This window comes from Colletotrichum orchidophilum (assembly GCF_001831195.1).
Source record: "Colletotrichum orchidophilum strain IMI 309357 chromosome Unknown Scaffold_17.1, whole genome shotgun sequence".
Taxonomy (NCBI): Eukaryota; Fungi; Ascomycota; class Sordariomycetes; order Glomerellales; family Glomerellaceae; genus Colletotrichum; species Colletotrichum orchidophilum.
The window spans coordinates 169,822-185,969 of NW_019172973.1; the positions used below are offsets into that span (position 1 = coordinate 169,822).

General features: G+C 51.2%; 8 protein-coding genes across 8 annotated transcripts; 6 read left to right on the forward strand and 2 right to left on the reverse strand.

Moving 5' to 3' along the window:
- Positions 1-140: 140 nt before the first annotated feature.
- CORC01_02926 (uncharacterized protein) lies at positions 141-1,850 on the forward strand (the record flags this gene model as incomplete). Its single annotated transcript, XM_022614576.1, has 2 exons — positions 141-1,149; positions 1,207-1,850. 2 exons carry the CDS (start codon positions 141-143, stop codon positions 1,848-1,850), a joined length of 1,653 nt encoding a protein of 550 aa, XP_022478877.1.
- Positions 1,851-3,235: 1,385 nt separating this feature from the next.
- Positions 3,236-5,077, forward strand: CORC01_02927 (GMC oxidoreductase; the record flags this gene model as incomplete). Its single annotated transcript, XM_022614577.1, has 3 exons — positions 3,236-3,512; positions 3,600-4,767; positions 4,867-5,077. The coding sequence occupies 3 exons, from the start codon at positions 3,236-3,238 to the stop codon at positions 5,075-5,077; spliced, it is 1,656 nt and encodes a 551-aa protein (XP_022478878.1).
- A 340-nt stretch (positions 5,078-5,417) lies between these two features.
- Positions 5,418-6,374, reverse strand: CORC01_02928 (uncharacterized protein; the record flags this gene model as incomplete). The annotated part of the gene is made up of 3 exons (XM_022614578.1): positions 5,418-5,479; positions 5,568-5,710; positions 5,848-6,374. 3 exons carry the CDS (start codon positions 6,372-6,374, stop codon positions 5,418-5,420), a joined length of 732 nt encoding a protein of 243 aa, XP_022478879.1.
- Positions 6,375-7,508: 1,134 nt separating this feature from the next.
- On the forward strand, positions 7,509-9,292 carry CORC01_02929 (uncharacterized protein; the record flags this gene model as incomplete). The annotated part of the gene is made up of 2 exons (XM_022614579.1): positions 7,509-8,667; positions 8,775-9,292. The coding sequence occupies 2 exons, from the start codon at positions 7,509-7,511 to the stop codon at positions 9,290-9,292; spliced, it is 1,677 nt and encodes a 558-aa protein (XP_022478880.1).
- Positions 9,293-9,721: 429 nt separating this feature from the next.
- On the forward strand, positions 9,722-11,139 carry CORC01_02930 (FAD dependent oxidoreductase; the record flags this gene model as incomplete). The annotated part of the gene is made up of 3 exons (XM_022614580.1): positions 9,722-10,523; positions 10,583-10,823; positions 10,896-11,139. The coding sequence occupies 3 exons, from the start codon at positions 9,722-9,724 to the stop codon at positions 11,137-11,139; spliced, it is 1,287 nt and encodes a 428-aa protein (XP_022478881.1).
- A 1,003-nt stretch (positions 11,140-12,142) lies between these two features.
- Positions 12,143-13,334, forward strand: CORC01_02931 (amidohydrolase; the record flags this gene model as incomplete). Its single annotated transcript, XM_022614581.1, has 2 exons — positions 12,143-12,322; positions 12,396-13,334. The coding sequence occupies 2 exons, from the start codon at positions 12,143-12,145 to the stop codon at positions 13,332-13,334; spliced, it is 1,119 nt and encodes a 372-aa protein (XP_022478882.1).
- Positions 13,335-14,046: 712 nt separating this feature from the next.
- Positions 14,047-14,490, forward strand: CORC01_02932 (uncharacterized protein; the record flags this gene model as incomplete). Its single annotated transcript, XM_022614582.1, has 1 exon — positions 14,047-14,490. The coding sequence occupies one exon, from the start codon at positions 14,047-14,049 to the stop codon at positions 14,488-14,490; it is 444 nt and encodes a 147-aa protein (XP_022478883.1).
- Positions 14,491-14,856: 366 nt separating this feature from the next.
- Positions 14,857-15,987, reverse strand: CORC01_02933 (phenylacetaldoxime dehydratase; the record flags this gene model as incomplete). The annotated part of the gene is made up of 1 exon (XM_022614583.1): positions 14,857-15,987. The coding sequence occupies one exon, from the start codon at positions 15,985-15,987 to the stop codon at positions 14,857-14,859; it is 1,131 nt and encodes a 376-aa protein (XP_022478884.1).
- Between the last annotated feature and the right edge of the window lie 161 nt (positions 15,988-16,148).

Consider the following 16,148-nt stretch of genomic DNA (forward strand, 5'->3'; position numbering starts at 1 on the left):
ATCCTTCCCCGGAGCTCTTCCACGGTGGTCTCTATTTCGCATCGTTTGTCTTCACCAACATCTCATTTTCCCCACGATGATCCACGCCGTTATGTAAAAAAGAAAAGAAAAAAATCAAACCGCGAGGAAGTCTTCTTACGATGGCTGAAATGGACAGGGACGGCAGTCCGCATCAGGGTGAAGATGAAGCTTCTGCAGACATGAATCATGGAGAACTGTTGAAAGTGAAGCCAAGAAATGACCCGATCAGCAGCGCGAGACATGCGGACGACTCCGATGCCGCAAGCGAAGACGAGACAGAAATTGAGCGTTCGGAGAGGAAGAAGCGTTTGATCGACGGTCACAAATCGACCTCATATATCGAGAGTCTACCCGCCGAGCTGAGATTCGAGATTCTTTCGTGGATGCCGGACCTGCCAAGCTTGCAGTCTGCTGTTCACGCCTCACCGGTACTCCACGCTCAATATAGGGAGCATCGGAACACCATTCTTCGACTTTGTCTAGGTCGTGAGCTGGACGGATTTTATGTCGACGCTCATGTTCACTTGATGTCTCGTGTGAGTATACTTGGAAGTCCTCGAGGGGACGGAACGATTGCCGAGTTCCTCCATCAGTACGGGCTCTGCCTGTCAGGCTCACCAGGAGCTCCAGATATGAACTCTCCGAGAGCGGGTGACATGCGGTGGATGGCAGGATTCCACAATTCTATTGCCCGACCTTTTGCTCGCCTATACAGCAACTGGGCACTCGCGAACCTCGAAAGTGCTGCCACATCAGGGTCAACCATGACAGGGATGATGAGGTCGCCAGACACGCGGGCTCAGTATGGCACTGCTCTGAGTAGAAGTGAAGAGATTCGCCTCTTCCGAGCCATTTACCGATACGAAAGTTTCCATCACCTCTTTGGTCGGAATCAAGGCAGACGCCGCGGCGGCTTTCGCTTTTACACTATTAATGAGCTTTTCTGCTGCCTATTCAACCCTTGGGAAGTTGAGGCTATCGGTTGTGTCGATGAGTTTGTCAGAAACAAGTACACCGACATTTTCAAACAGGTCAAAGATGATCTTGATCCAAAAAACCCCAAATTCAGGCAATCCAATGGGGTCCTCAATCCCAACGGATCGTTCTGCCTCGAAACGGAGTGGGATGGTATGAGCCTTACCCGGGGAGGAACCAGAGAACACATTTGCTAATGATGAAATACAGACTGGATGGAGGGAACTGTGTCGCGAGGTCTGCAGACGGCCGTTCGAATGTTTACAATCAGCAATCATGAGTTGCTGCTAGTCAAGATGGAGCGCGCCCTCACCACCCAGCAACAAGATGACGATTCTTTGAAGAAGACTCTGAGCGCAATTGCCCAAGTAGGCAGACGCGATGTCTCAGACACCTTTCCAGATCCGAGAGACCGAGCGGAGCAGAGGAGAGATGAAATGGCGTTTGAAGGCGACGCCGCACCGCCTGATGCACCACCATTCGCCTGGGTTCTGCTGTGGAACGGGATATACTCGAATGCCTATGGGGAGTATGTTCCAGAGTCGTTGATTCGAACTGGCTACGTATTCTGGGATGAGCGGCGATGGATTGACGAGGGGGCAAAGAATTTTGTCCTCAAGCAGTGGGAAGGCAACCCGTCGTATGTGGAGGCGATTCTGGCCGATCGCGATTGGAGTCCCCTTGAAGGCGAGACAACAACCGTCGAAGAATTCCCAAATGAAGACGCGGAGGTCTCAGAAGGTGGAGAGGGCCAGCCAGGTCAAGCCGAGGACGTGACTGAGCCTGCAGGTGAATGGCAAGATGCAGGCTTAGCAGCCTCACAGGTTGACAACCTCTATTTGTTACATCGATAGTATTCCAATAGCGCTTCTTCATCAAAATCAGAACCAGACGTAATAGCCGGTAGGAGAAAATAGTTGGTTTTGATGGTAGAAGATGTTCCCTAATTCGTGAAGTTCTATAAAGATCAAACGTTATCCAGTTCTATGTTTTGTCTGCCTAGGATTGACGGCTTGTATTGTCACGGGCTACGCCAGTACCGCGTGACGTGTAGGCCACCGCAATTTGCTGTTATCTCTACTTTCAACGCTATGTTCCCTTTGTTGAGCGACATTATGTGTACTGACATCCTTGCTTCCGAGGCCGAGCTGACGACTTGCCCTGAAATAATCTCAATTTCGTTAAATTGGTGCGGACATAAAGGTGTGGATAACGGTCGCCTACTGGAAATCAAAATATGATCTCTATGTGAAGCCGGCCGATTCTGACTTTGTTATAATGAAATACGAGCGTAAACTAACAACGTTAGTTTCTACCCTGGCATGTTTCATAGTCAACCCCGTGTTAAAGACGACGTGACTATTAATAGACATGGCGACTCTTTCGCCGGCACAAGCCGGGCACGGCGGCCCCCGCAAGGGACGGGGCCGAAGCCGAGGGGGAGTCCGCCACGGCAGGAAGAAGGCGCAAGCTCGGAAACGTGATGCCACGCAGGTGAAACTGAGTTTGAGATGTGCAAAGATTATAATGCCTTGTGCGTTTAACAGCCAGATAGGATCGACACCACTCCCCTAGTGGGATTTCCCCATCACGCGGGGGTCAAAAGTACAGGCCGCTTCTCTTAGGCTCTCTCATCTATCATCAGTCACTAGGTAACCAAAAAAGCTTCAAAATTGATTGAAATACCTCAAGTATAGAGAAATATCTTATATACCCTCTTTGTGTTTTGAAATTTAATATTTCATAACTACTCGACGTTGAAGGGTTAGTTTTGTTGACGGTGCTCAGAAGACCGGCCTGTATTTTTGACCCCCGCGTGCCCATCAATTCATGGCAGAAAGGAAGAGGCGGCAGGAATTTGCGTTGATTCACATTCTCGGTGTCTTGGAACCTCAATGTCTTGGGTCTAGCGTTACGCGGCGTGTCTGCCAGCATTCCAATAACCTCCCTAGATAACCACCAAGCAAAACGTCGCGACCGACTCTTCACTCCTTTTCGATTTTCGTCTCAAAAGTATATTTTCAACAGTCACGGATCTTGTCTTATTCCATTCCATAGTGGCCCTCTCTCCACCCTCCTTCCTGCAAATTCCGGACTTTGGTTCTGCCTCCAGAGGGTATTCCTCTCCCTGCACCGGGTAGAGGAGCGGCGTCTGTACTTTTCTTTCACTCGTTCTCTTTCAGTTTGAATTTCAAAATTTTCTTATTCAACAGTAAACACACCGTTTTGTTCCATCGGGATGATCATTTGGGACTGCATCGTGGTGGGAGCTGGCATTGCGGGCTCCGTTGTCTCGAATCGGCTGCTCGAACAAGACCCGAGCCTCAAAATCCTCCTCATAGAGGCCGGGCCCAACACTCACGAGCTTGGAGACCTGACGGTCATCGACACAGACCCCGATGTCAACCGCAATCACACATGGTCGTTTAATTCTGTGCCGCAAGTCAACGCCGATAATCGAACAATGTCATCCCTCGCCGGCAAGGGGCTGGGCGGGGGCACCGCCATCAACGGAGGTAAGTGGCCACCTGGCGGATATTTCACCAACGTCTTTCATTCTCTTCCTCTTCCTCTTTTGGGCCATGACTCATGAATGAGAAAAGGAGCTTGGGTCCGTGGCCACAAGGCCGACTATGACCTCTGGGGCGAAAAGGTAGCCGACAAGAGATGGACGTACGAGGGCCAACTGCCGTACATGAGGAAGACGGAGACACTTTGGGACCAGGCCACGAACCCGTCGTCTCACGGCCATCGAGGACCAGTCAAGATTCAAAATCCAGTAGACATGGGCCGCATCTTCCCCCTGCGTGAGCCGCTGATAGACTCATGGAGGGAACTTGGCGTCAACCCACTCCCTTCATTCGATGCCAACGCCGGCAACAGCCTCGGCATAGGCAACATGCAAGAGAATAAAAACCATGGCAAGCGCCAGTTGGCGTCCCAGATTTATCCTCTCGACGGCATCGCAATTCTGACCGACAGCCTTGTCGCCCGGGTTCTGGTGGAGAGGAACCCAAAGGGCCCCCTTGTCTGCCGCGGCATCCAGCTCGAAAATGGCACAAAGATCTTTGCGCGTGAGACTATCCTTTCGGCGGGAGCCTACCGTACGCCTCAGATCCTCATGCTCTCCGGCATTGGCCCGGCCGACACGCTCCGGAAGCACGGCATCAACGTCGTCTTGGAACAGCCGGCCGTCGGCCAGAACCTACACGACCATGTCCTTCTCCCCACCATCTGGCACCTCGCCAATGCCTCCGAGGGCTGGGCCAAGGGCTCGGGCAACCCCATCTTCGAACAGCCACAGTACGATCTCGGCGGCTTCGTCGACCTCATCACCGCCACCAACCTCCCCAGGGAGGGCCTCGCCGACTCCATCGCGCAGGATGAAGGCGGGCTCTCTCCTGACCCGAAGCTGCACCCGCTCCTCAACCGAGACCGCGCCGCCTCCTCTCACCAGCTGATGCATGGCGGTATCTCGGCTGACGGCTCTGCCGTCATGCTCGTCTCCATAGTCCTTATTAACACTAGCCGCGGGTCCGTCTCGATCCAGTCCGCCGATATCAAGGATGACCCCATCATCGACCCGAATTTCCTAGGCACTAATTTTGACCGCTTCGCCGCGCGGGAGACGATGAGGGAGGCTGTCAGGCTCATGTCATCCAACCAGACTATTATGGGCCGGCTGATTGTCGACGGCGACGGGACGGACCACCCGCTGACGGTCGATTCCCCCGACGAGGAGGTCGACGCCAGGGTACGCGAGTCCACTGGGTATGTCAATTTCTCACACATCCTTTTTTCTTCTTTTTCCTTGCTTTTCCCCCCTTCATTTTCTCTGCATCCCTTTTTCTAACGTGGAATATTCTGTAGTGGGTGTTATCATCCTGCCGGCACGGCCGCCATGGGTACCGTGGTCGACGGCGACCTTCGGGTGATGGGCGTCTCGGGCCTCCGAGTCGTCGACACGTCCGTGTTCCCAGTTTCCATCTCGGCGAACCTGCAAGTTGCTGCGTATGCGCTGGGGGAACAAGCGGCAGACGTCATTATGTCGACTCTATGGCGAAACGTGTGGTATTGGTGATTGTTTAGCATCAATAAACGAGTGCTGCTGTTTTAGTTCGGGGCCTATTCAAGAGGCCGCCGCCGCTATAGACGATGGATATCCTGAATGAACAAAGATTTTTAATTACATTTGCCGAAACGAGAAAACGTAAGAATGAAGTGTGGGCAATGAGGCCTGAATTATTAAGCTCAAAAGAAAGAAACAGCAAAGTTTTGGAATTCTTTTCTACAAAGCTCGCAAATAGCACATAATCTACGCAGACATAGTAGACAGCTAATAGTAACAGCATGATAATGTCTAATTGCCTCGAGAAAGAAAAAGGGAGGAATTGCTTAGACAGACTGATTCAGAAGTCGCATCAGCTGCTGCCTGCAGCAGCTCTTGCACGCCTCTCATCAAGCTCTACAGCAGCCCGAAGCTCTGTGTAATTTGGAAATAATGTCTTGTCAGCCCTTCCTTCTCCTTGCGTAAAGAGCGGATGTGCAAAATAGCCAAAGGAAAGTCTTACTTTGTCTCTTAGTCTGAATAGCGCTGTGCGCGTTCTTCGCCGAGGTAAGGTTGTCCGCGGCCTGTGCGATGTGGTTGACGGTGGACTTGGTAGGGAGGGCGTCGGGGTATTTCGTGACGAACCCCAGACGCGCTTTTGCAGCTCTATTCGCTCCATGAGATCATTAGATTTTATATCAGAACAGCGTGATGTTCTCAGAGAAAGGGGATGTTGTCGTGCAAAGCTTTGTTGGAAGGGGGCGGAGCCAAATTGAATCGTAGTGCAAAGAAGTAAGACTCACTCCAAGGCTGCGTTGACCCAAAGCTCGTCATCGTTCAAAGCTTTCAGATAGACAGGCTCCTGTATTTCGAAGCTTTTGCCAAGTACCGACTTGATTGCCTGGCCTGATGCTACTGCTGTCTTGCGGGTCTTGCCCAGGACACTGACTTTGGCCTTGTACGAGGCGTAATCTCGCACCATCTGGGGGGTCCAGTCAGCAGAACGCAACGCCGTGTCGTTGATGTCGCGCTTCTTGACATTGTGTGACTGGATCTTGCGTTCGTGCAGGAAATCTCGGCCACTCTCAATTATCGTAACGTGTTCCATCATCTCCATAAACGAATCATCATTGCCAGACTTTATGAAACTCTTCTTGTAAGAGTCATCAGATAAGGCGGATGCATATGATACTGTGGTATTGCTTGAGCAATCCGTGGCGGTTGACTGGTTGGACTTGGTAGAATGCCACGACGTTTGGCTGACAAGTTGACTGACAACTTGTTCGGCGACCGGGCCGTTGTCATCTCGGGACTTGAACCACCAAGACATTGTGTAATTCAAAAACGGGAGCTGATGTATGCCTCAAAGTAGAGGCAATGACCAAGGAAGTCGCAAACTTTCGAACTGAGACCGGGACGTTTTTTGAAACTGTTGACGGAGAACAAAAGGCGAAATGAACAATTAACTGGCAAATTTGCATAGATCTCTGGTAGAGAGTCGAATAACGAAAGAAAGAAGAATAAAAAAAGCTTGTATGTTCAATGTTTTAACCAGATTCGAGTGACGGACTCTGTCTGTCTTTAACCAATGCCTTTATCTTCACAGTGCTGTTCTCAAGTGACCAAGATATCGGCATCATCGGCACTTCGACCATCTTGACGGCCATATCTGCTACCAACAAGTGGATCGAGGAACCTGACTGACATCAAGTTGGAAGCCGGTGGAGAGCTGCTATTCTCAGATGGATTGACGCGGCTACGCTAGAGCGTTACATTTTTGAAAGGCAAAATAGTTGGTTGTAGCCGCCGAGTGAGTAGTCGTAAGTTATTTCATGCCTGCCATTCTCCAACAGCGAAGTTCTCTTCAACTAGGGGTGTAAGAGTAGCTGACTGCAGCTCTGAACACAGGTTGATTGGGATCTTTTCCATCCTGAGGGGTGCTATGTACCTTAGACGCTATCATAAGCGCCCGATGCCGCTTGACATTGGCCTGGACCAGATGCTGTAGCCGTGGCTGAGCAATGCAGCCAAAAGATCTCTGAGACCTGATGGGATGGTGAGCCTAAATCTTGGTAGAAGCTACTCTCTTAATGGCTAGAGGTGTACATTGTAGAAATGTGATGTGTACCAAGCTTGTCCCCTAAAGTCGGCCATCCTTGAACCAACACTCGGTTCAGGTGAGCGGCGGTAAGGATGATAGACGAATCACATCGGGGACGAAAACAGGGGTTCTGCAAGTAAATCAGCGCGTGGGCGCCTAGTCTTTGTTGCATCTCTTTTTCTTAATCTTCTTCGCCAGGCCAGCGATGACCCACTTTGGGTCCAAGTTGGTTGTTCGTTCTTCTCCGCAGCAACCTTCACTTTACATTCACAACTTCATCGTTCCCCAAGAGTCAACCTCGCCCACATTTGCTCTGCCAATTCGTTCCATAATCTTGCTCGTTCTTCCCATATACAGCAAATCATGGCGGAATCAAGCCATCCCCAAGACGGTAAACTTTGCGACTTTCTCAGCGGCCACGACAAAGAAGAGACGAGGCCAATCATCGAGAGTATGGAGAAACAGATTGACCTCAGACACGAGACTACTTCCAATTTTCCAGAGTCCTCGTCTCCCCTCGAAAATCAGACTGGTTTCGATCTTTCAAAGGCCTCTCCTCATCTCCAAGATGAGACCGCTCCCGATTCTCTGGAGTCCCCGTCTTACCTCAAAGATGAGAGTGTGTCTGATCCTCCAATGGCTTTCTCCAATCTGGAAGATGAGATCGATTCTGATCCTCTGAAATCCTCTTCGCACTTGGAAAACGAGGCGGCTCCCGATATTCCCAAGTCCCCTTCTCACCTCGAAAACCTGCCCGCTGAGCTCCGATTTCTTGTCCTTTCATGGATGCCCGACCTGCCAACACTTCACAGTCTCGTACACGCATCTCCCGTGCTGCATGCGCAATATCGAGAGCACCGCGACACCCTTCTTCTCACCTGCTTGAGTAGGGAGCTTGACGGATATTATGTTGATGCCTACGCCACTCTGATGTCTCGGGTAGCAGTACTCGGACGTCGGCGAACAGACGAACTATGCGAAGAATTCCTCCTTAAGAATTACGACGTCTACTTATCGGGGTCAAAGCACACCAAGGACCTCACTAGACCCAGTGGTGGGCAGATTCGCTGGATGGCGGCCTTCCACGACTCTGTAGCTCGACCCATTGCTCGTCTTTATGCGAAGTGGGCGCTGGAGAATCTCTGCAAGGCGGCTGCGTCAGAAACGTCTTCTATTTCATCAAGTGTCAGTATGGAGGACGCGATGAGTCTGACCCGAAGCGAAGAGATACGCGTGTATAGGGCCATCTACCGCTTCGAGACGTATTGTCACCTATTTGGCCATAACAAGGGCACGCGGGTCTATGGCTTCCGTGGTGATAAGATTTGTGACATTTTTTTCGGCATGTTTGACCCCTGGGATGTAGAGGCTCTGGCTTCCATCTACTCATTCGTCAAACACAAGTACGATGAGATTTTCGATGAGGTGAAGGAAGACGTTTCGGATACCAACCCAAGATTTCGGAATCCAAGTTCAGGGTTGACACTATTCGATTCCTGGGATCTTGTCACGCTACACGATGGTAAGTTCTGATATAACTCTCTTTATCGTGTGTCATTTTACCAGAAACCGCAACTTGCTTTCAATGTAGTTCTTGCGGCCACCAGTGGCTAACATGGAGTCCCCCAGAGATCATGAGCGGCACAGCTGCGCGAGGCCTCAGGCCTTTGATGCGTCTGCTACTAATCAAAGACCATGAGGCACTGGTTGAAAAGACCATCTCTACATTTGCTACTGATCGGGACATTGACGAGTGTCTTGACGAAGTACTAGGGTGGGCATCGCAACATGAGAGACGGCTTACATCGCCGCGATTCCCAACAGCCAGGGACAAGCTCGAACGGAAGAAGGCTTCGATGGAGTTTACAGGCGATGGCGTGCCGCCCATCTCACCGCCGCTGGCGTGGGTACTTTTATGGAATGGCAAATACTCCAATGTCTTTGGAGGTTTTGTGCCGGGTATATTGAGGGAATGGGGTTATGTCATGTGGGATGAGCAGCGGTGGAACAATATGGGAGCGAAGAACCTCGTAAATGAACAGTGGAAATTGCATCCGGAAAGTCTGGTTGAGACCATGGAGACCATTGTTCACTGGGATCCAATTGGTGGCGCCGAGGGCGAAGAATCATCTCAACCACCCCACTAGACTACAGGTACTTCTCAGTTCCAAACGCAACGATCAGTAGAGCAACCTTGCATCAGACGAAGTTATCAAGGTTGATTAGAGAGGCAACAAAAAAGCCGTCTTACCCTTAAGTGTGTTCAGGGCAAGGCCCAAGTTGGTAATTAGGTCAGTCCTACAAGATCAGACTACAATTTTCTCACATCTCCACCAAATCTTCACAACAAGATCTTTGATTGTGACCTGCTCAATGCTGTAGTGGAGATTGTTCGGCTCAACGCCGATTGCGTGCCGACATGATCACATGACGTCAGAAGATAAGACGGGGACAAAGTGCGGGCAGTGTCCGACAACGGGGACGAAGATATGCCCAGCTTCAAGTAACTCCTAGTCTTCAACCTAGTGATTCGTTGTCTCAGAATCATCCCAAAACGAAATCCTCATAAAGCAGAAATGACCGCCTCGGCAGATTCCTACCTCATCCTGGGCGCCGGCGTCTTCGGCGCCTCCACGGCCCTGCACCTGATCCGGGCCTATCCCGACGCCAATATCACCCTCGTCGACCGCAACGCCTACGACGCCCCTATACGCGTCGCCGCCTCGTGGGACTGGAACAAGGTCGTGCGTGCCGACTATGTCGATATCGAGTATATGCGCCTCTGCCTCGAAGCCAAAAAGTATTGGTCAGAGGACCCAATCTGGAAGCCATTCTACCATGAAAGCGGCGTTTACTGGGTCTCGCCAAATAACTTTGCAGAACAGATGCAAGAGAACTATAGGAAGCTCGGGGTAGACTCTGGGTTGTTCTCTTTCTCTGTCGAAGAAGCCAAGAAGCAGTATGGCGGCATCTTTGAGGACGCCGATTTTACAGATGTCAAGGAGGTTTTTGTGAACAAGAATAGTGGATGGGGTGAGGCGAAGGAGGCATTGCAGAGGACGATTGAGGAGGCTGTAAAGCTCGGGGTGAAATATGTCGAAGCTGAAGTTGAAAAGATTGAATTCGACGAACAGGGTGGTGCGACGGGTGTCAAAACGGCCGAGGGCGAGAGCATTATTGCTTCGCGGGTTATCTTATCCACCGGCGCTTACACAGCCAAGTTGCTTGCCGATAGCGCGCCCGAGAGGAAGGACCTTCATGCTGGTGACAGATTCGTGGCGGCGGCTGTGACTGAAGGCTTTGCGCCTGTTTCGGGAGAGAATGCAAAGAACCTTTACGACGGACCAGTTGGAATTTCAGTGGTGCCCCCATCAAGAGGTATTGACTCACGTGCTGATAAATTCATCTCGATACCTCGGTGACTGATATAATCACAGGTGCAAGCAACGGGAGTGTCCCCCATTCAAAAGACAAGACCCTGAAATTCTGGGGTCAGATCATTTTCAGAAATACCCAGATCCACGCAAACGGAAGCCTCATATCTGCGCCCCCTCCGGCTGTAGACTATGCGCAGCTCGAGGTCCCAGATGCTTTGAAAGAAGATGTCGACTATGCTGGGAAGAGTCTCTTTGGGAAAGCAAGCGCCACTTTCAAAAATGAAAATTATCGCATCTGCTGGTATGTGGTCAAAATTTTCCCGAAAGACTGGAGCTCACATAAGTCGGGGTGTCTTGCTAACGCGTAAAATAGGGAGGCTGTCACGCCTGATGAAGACTTTATCATCTCTCCACACTCTGCAAGCAAGAACCTCTACGTTGCCACTTGCGGATCATTTCACGGCTGGAAATTCTTGCCCATCTTGGGTAAGTATGTTGTGCAGATGCTCGACGGATCTCTTGAGGAGACCTTGGCAAAGAAGTGGTCTTGGGACCGATCCTTCCCGTTGCCCACTCACAGAGCTTGGCCTAGAAGAGAACTAAGCGACCTGAAGTGAAAACTTTGCGTGGAAAGAAACTTGCGAATCGACAAGAATTTTAAGAGGAGTCGAACTCATGGACTCTTACTTTATCGCCTGCTTCGGAGGCAAACACAATGTGTAACGTGGGTCAGCGCGCCAGCCCATTCAATGATTCAAATCCATTAAACGCGATCATCAAACAAACAATCAAATAGAGGCTATCCAGCGCATTAAACAGTCAAATCCCCGAGGCCGTTTGTTAAATATGTTTCATTAAATAAGATGGATCCGTAAAATATGAAAAATGTTTAGATTAAAAGATTAACTATCCTAAACTAGGATTAAATACAATTTAGGATTAAATACTGGACTTCTAGGATAAAAAAGGGGGCCATTGGGAAAAGTTCAGCGCCTAGAAGGCTTTAACCATTATACCATATCTGTAGTTATATAGACTGCAATAATTATTAATGTCTTAGATTAACTTTGCATTAAATCCGTCAATTTTTTTATTGAACAATCAAATATACCTCTAAAAAGAGTCAAATAGTCGTGTGCAACTCCTATATTTGATTTGCTTGTTTGGGCCGGCGTGCTGGCCAGAGCGGGGGACAATCCCGCCGGTGAAGCATTGTTCTCCTGGTTATAAATTATATGGCCATCAAAGAGGGAGGAACAGCTCCGAGAGCCCGGATTTTCTCATGGCCCGTCTTCTTGTTTCTATAGGTCAAGATTGAACAGCAAGGCTGCATATGAGCACTAAACCTGCGCGAATGACCCAGACATTTATAAGTGTGGCGTCTCGTATCTGTTGCTATGCGCGCTGCTCCGAGACATAACGAATTTAGCCTGATAAATGTGACGCAACTTGATTAGAAAACGTTTGGGTAGGATTCGGTACGCCTTGGCGTCGTGGCGTCGCTTACATGTATTTAATAATCAGCATGCCTAGCTAGGCCGAAGAAAATGTGGTCATTGGGGGCTCTAGTTCAAGCTGGCACTAACCTCGTTCAACCCGACGTCCAACCTCGCCATCAGTATGCTATTTGTCTTCTTCCTCATCATCAGTTTTTGGTTGTATCTTGCAGTTGCAGAGGAGCAGATGGAATCATCAAAGACCAAAATAGATGTGCACGCACACTACGTCCCAGACTTTTATGCGCAAGCGCTCAGAGATGCTGGGCACTTACCCGGCCCGGATGGCATGCCCAGGATTCCTGTCAGCACTCTCTATAAGCACCCGAACCAGTTGTCCTTTATTACTTCATGTTTATACTGACTTGGACGAATAGGAGTGGACGCCCGAGGCGCACCTCAAGTTCATGGAGGCGCAAAATATTGAAAAGTCCTACTTATCAATCTCCAGCCCAGGGGTCTACCTTTCCGTGCCCTCCAAGTCCGCGACAGAGAAGGCGGTTAAACTGGCTCGTCAAGTCAACGAGTATGCATCAGAAGTCAAGGCCAGATATCCCACCAAATTCGGCTTCTTTGCATCACTTCCCCTACCAGACGTGAGCGCATCCGTGGATGAGATTATATACTGCTTCACGCAGCTCAACCCGAAACCCGACGGCATCGTGGTCATGTCAAACGCCTACGGGATGTACCTCGGCGACCCGGACCTCGATCCGGTCTACAAGGCCCTGAACGAGGTCAACGCCATAATCTTTGAGCATCCCACCGCGCCCTGCACGGAGCATAACCATTTGCGATTCTCAATTGACGGAGAGGACCCCGGCATCACGCCGCCTGAATGGCTTTCCCTCAACAGGCCGGTGTCAGACCGGCAGGGTCGGGTGCCCACCCTAGACTTTCCCTTTGACACGGCTCGCACGTTTGCCGATTTGTTCTACTCAAAGGTGCCAACGCGGTTCCCTCGCATCAAATGGATCATGCCTCACGCGAGCGGCGGCCTTGTGCCCACCTTGGATCGAATCATCAGCTACAGCACTCCGGATGTCAATCTGACAGAGTCTTTTGTTAAATCCACCCTCGCGAAAAGCTTTTACTTCGACCTTGCTGGGCCCTGGCCGGTCACTTGGGCGATTCCTCCTTTGCTTCGGTGGGTGAGCTATGAGAAGCTATTATGGGGCACTGATACACCTTTCACGCCGTGGGCCATGGCGGAAGCTGGGAGGATCAAATTCGATCAAGATGTCGAGGAGGTTTTCAATGATGGAACCAAGGCTGAATTTGTAAGAAGAGGAAACGCTGTCAAATTATTTGGATAACGTAACCGTCGCCCAGTGGTTATAATTACACCGACCTGAAGTCTGAATACATGTCGTAAGAACCTGCCGCGAAAGACAAAGCTGGTCATGATATTAACTTGTCAAGCTCGCTGGCTACCCCCAATAGGCTCGAAACGTGATCATCTGAATTAAACAACGCAACAAGACTACAGAGTCTTTTTCATATGATTATGAGCTGTCCGCGTGCATTATAGGTACTAATAGTGTTGTATATGGTGCAAGCTGTGGGTCGAAACTGGAGAAACTCACATGAAGATAGTACCCGAAGAATGCATCATGGGAGACCATCCTCCATGCTACTTCGTATCATATAAAAACAGATTGACAGAAGTTCTCAAATGCCGCGGTAAGATAGACGAGTCGGTGCTGTGGACGCAGCTGTTTACAGATATCTTATCCGGGGCGAGAGCTGAGATACCGAGGCTCGATATGCCAAAGAAGGTATTTCTTGCCGGACTGGTGGTGTGGGTCTGCTAAGCGCCGACCAATATAGTACGAACAACGGAGATCATCCTCACGGGGAAAATTCGAGAAGACGGCGTCTTAGTCCACCATAGTTTGGAGCAGGAGGGGTAGATGACGAATATAAACCCCACATGAAGTGATGGTTTTCGTCGTCATGCAAATGAAGGAAAATTGCGCCCTCTGGCCAACGACTTCGCTTCACGGCTAGAAAAGACGCAAAAGAAAAATGGCACTCAAGACTCTGGAGAAGCCCCTCATCGTAGACATCAAGTCGGAGGCGACAAAGATACCAGAGTTCTTCTCCGAACACTCCCGCGGGAACGCGACGTGGCACACGCTCGTGTCCGCGCCGGGTACCCTCACCGACTCCCTTAGCTCCGGCGTAGCCACCTGCCCGCCCAACGGCAGCCTGGCGCTGCACCGACACAAGCAGGCCGAGATTTACTACGTGCTCTCTGGCAGCGGCAAAGTCGAAATCAACGGCGTCCGGCACAACGTGTCCAAGGACCAGCTTGTGTGGATTCCCGGGGACGCCGAGCACGGCGTCTTCTGCGACGGCGATGAGACCATGACGTGGCTCTACGTGTTTCCAGAGGGCCGGTTTAGCGATATTGTCTATCGGTTCAAGCATGAGATTATGGGGGAGCCCGAGATACGGGCAAAGCTTTGATGGATGTATTCGCGTGAGGAATACGGCTGTTTGTTAGGAGACACGACGGGAAAAGCTTTTAGAGAGGACATTTGAGAAGCCTTTAGTGCGATGTAGATGGGCAAGCAAGTACTGATGAAGGATGATGGGAAACTACTATCTTCCGCCTTGCACTTTTGTTATCAACCACACAACCACATCTGTTTACTGAGGAATAGGAGCGAGAGCCTCAAACTCTCTGGCACCCACGCCTCCATGATGGCCATTCCCCCCAGAAGCCAACAGAACAGCACAACTGCCCAAAGTCGAGACCTAGTTGAAGTTGACGATAGCAGGATTCTCCATGGCAGCAGAAGATTATGGCCGTGACATCTCTCAGTAACGGACCTAAATCGAGCGCAGCATACCAGTCCCATCATGGCAACCAATGTACTCAAAAACCTGCTGCTCCGGCTCGAGCACCAAAACCTCGTGAAACAGCCTCAAGCTCATCTGATCCCCCAGCCTCTTGGCATACTTTGCAAACTCGCCAAAAATGGCCAGGTGCGTCCGGTGCTCTTTGCTCCAGCGCTCCAGCGAGGCGAGGGTGTCAAAGTACGCCAGCCCAAACGTCCGGTCGAGCCCGCCGGCCTCGGCCGTGACGGGGTCGACGATCTCCATGAAGCGGCAGCTGAAGCAGCCGGCCTCGTCTCCGTGGTCTCGGAGGTACTCCATGCCCCTCACCAGCGGCGGCTGCATCGAGTCGAGATAGATTTGGCGCTCTTCGGGGAGCGCTGCGGACCAGTCTTGCCCTGAGCGGATCACGGTGAGGTTCTTTTTGCCGGGTATGCGGACCCGTTCCGGGAGCCGCTCTGTGCCGTTGTGTTGTTGCGTTGAACCCTTGACCCCTTGTTTGCTTTCTGCGTCTGCGTCTGCGTCTGCGTCTGCGTCTGCATCTCCCAGAAGCTCGTCAGTCTGGGATATGGGCAGGCGATCGCGCATGCTGCCCCAGTACACGTGCTCCTTAATCGGACCGCTGATGCTTTCCCTCATGTGTGCCGCACCCTCAGGCATCGCCGTAGAGAAGACAGTCTCGAACCGATCGGCCGTCGGGAGAAGGACCTCCAAGAACCATCCGTGCCGCGGCCCTTTTCCCGGTTTTGCCTCGCTCCAACACATCCGGAAGCCGCTCTCGGTCGACCAGTCCTCGTAAGCAGGTCTGCTCGGCCAGTACGCGAACACCGCGACGTTGTAGAACCCGCGGTTATCCACGACGGCAGCGGCTTCGCAAAAGGCCGGGCGCGAGACCGAGGCGACTCGGTCGGACGTGGTGAAGGAGTTGATCGTCTTCAGGGCCGCGCCGTCGTGTTGGTTCGCCGATGCGTATTGTGCGCCGATGACGGCCATGACTATGTCCTTGATGGTCTTTGGGAAGCGGGAGGTGTATAGCTCAAAGGGGGGCGTGAAGCCCGGTGGTGTCTTGGCGGGGACGGTCCGGTCTCTTCTGAGCCATTCTGGGATCGCGGATTCGAGTTCCATGGTTGCGACTGTGTGTTTAGGCCAAGGATCGAGATGTAGGACGCTAACGATCAATGGCACGGCGAGTCTCCTTTTCAGGGCTCTTGATTTCCCTCGAGAATATACGCACCGTTCATCTTATCATCATTTCGGACTTCAAACGTCCGCAGTCATATCTGTCT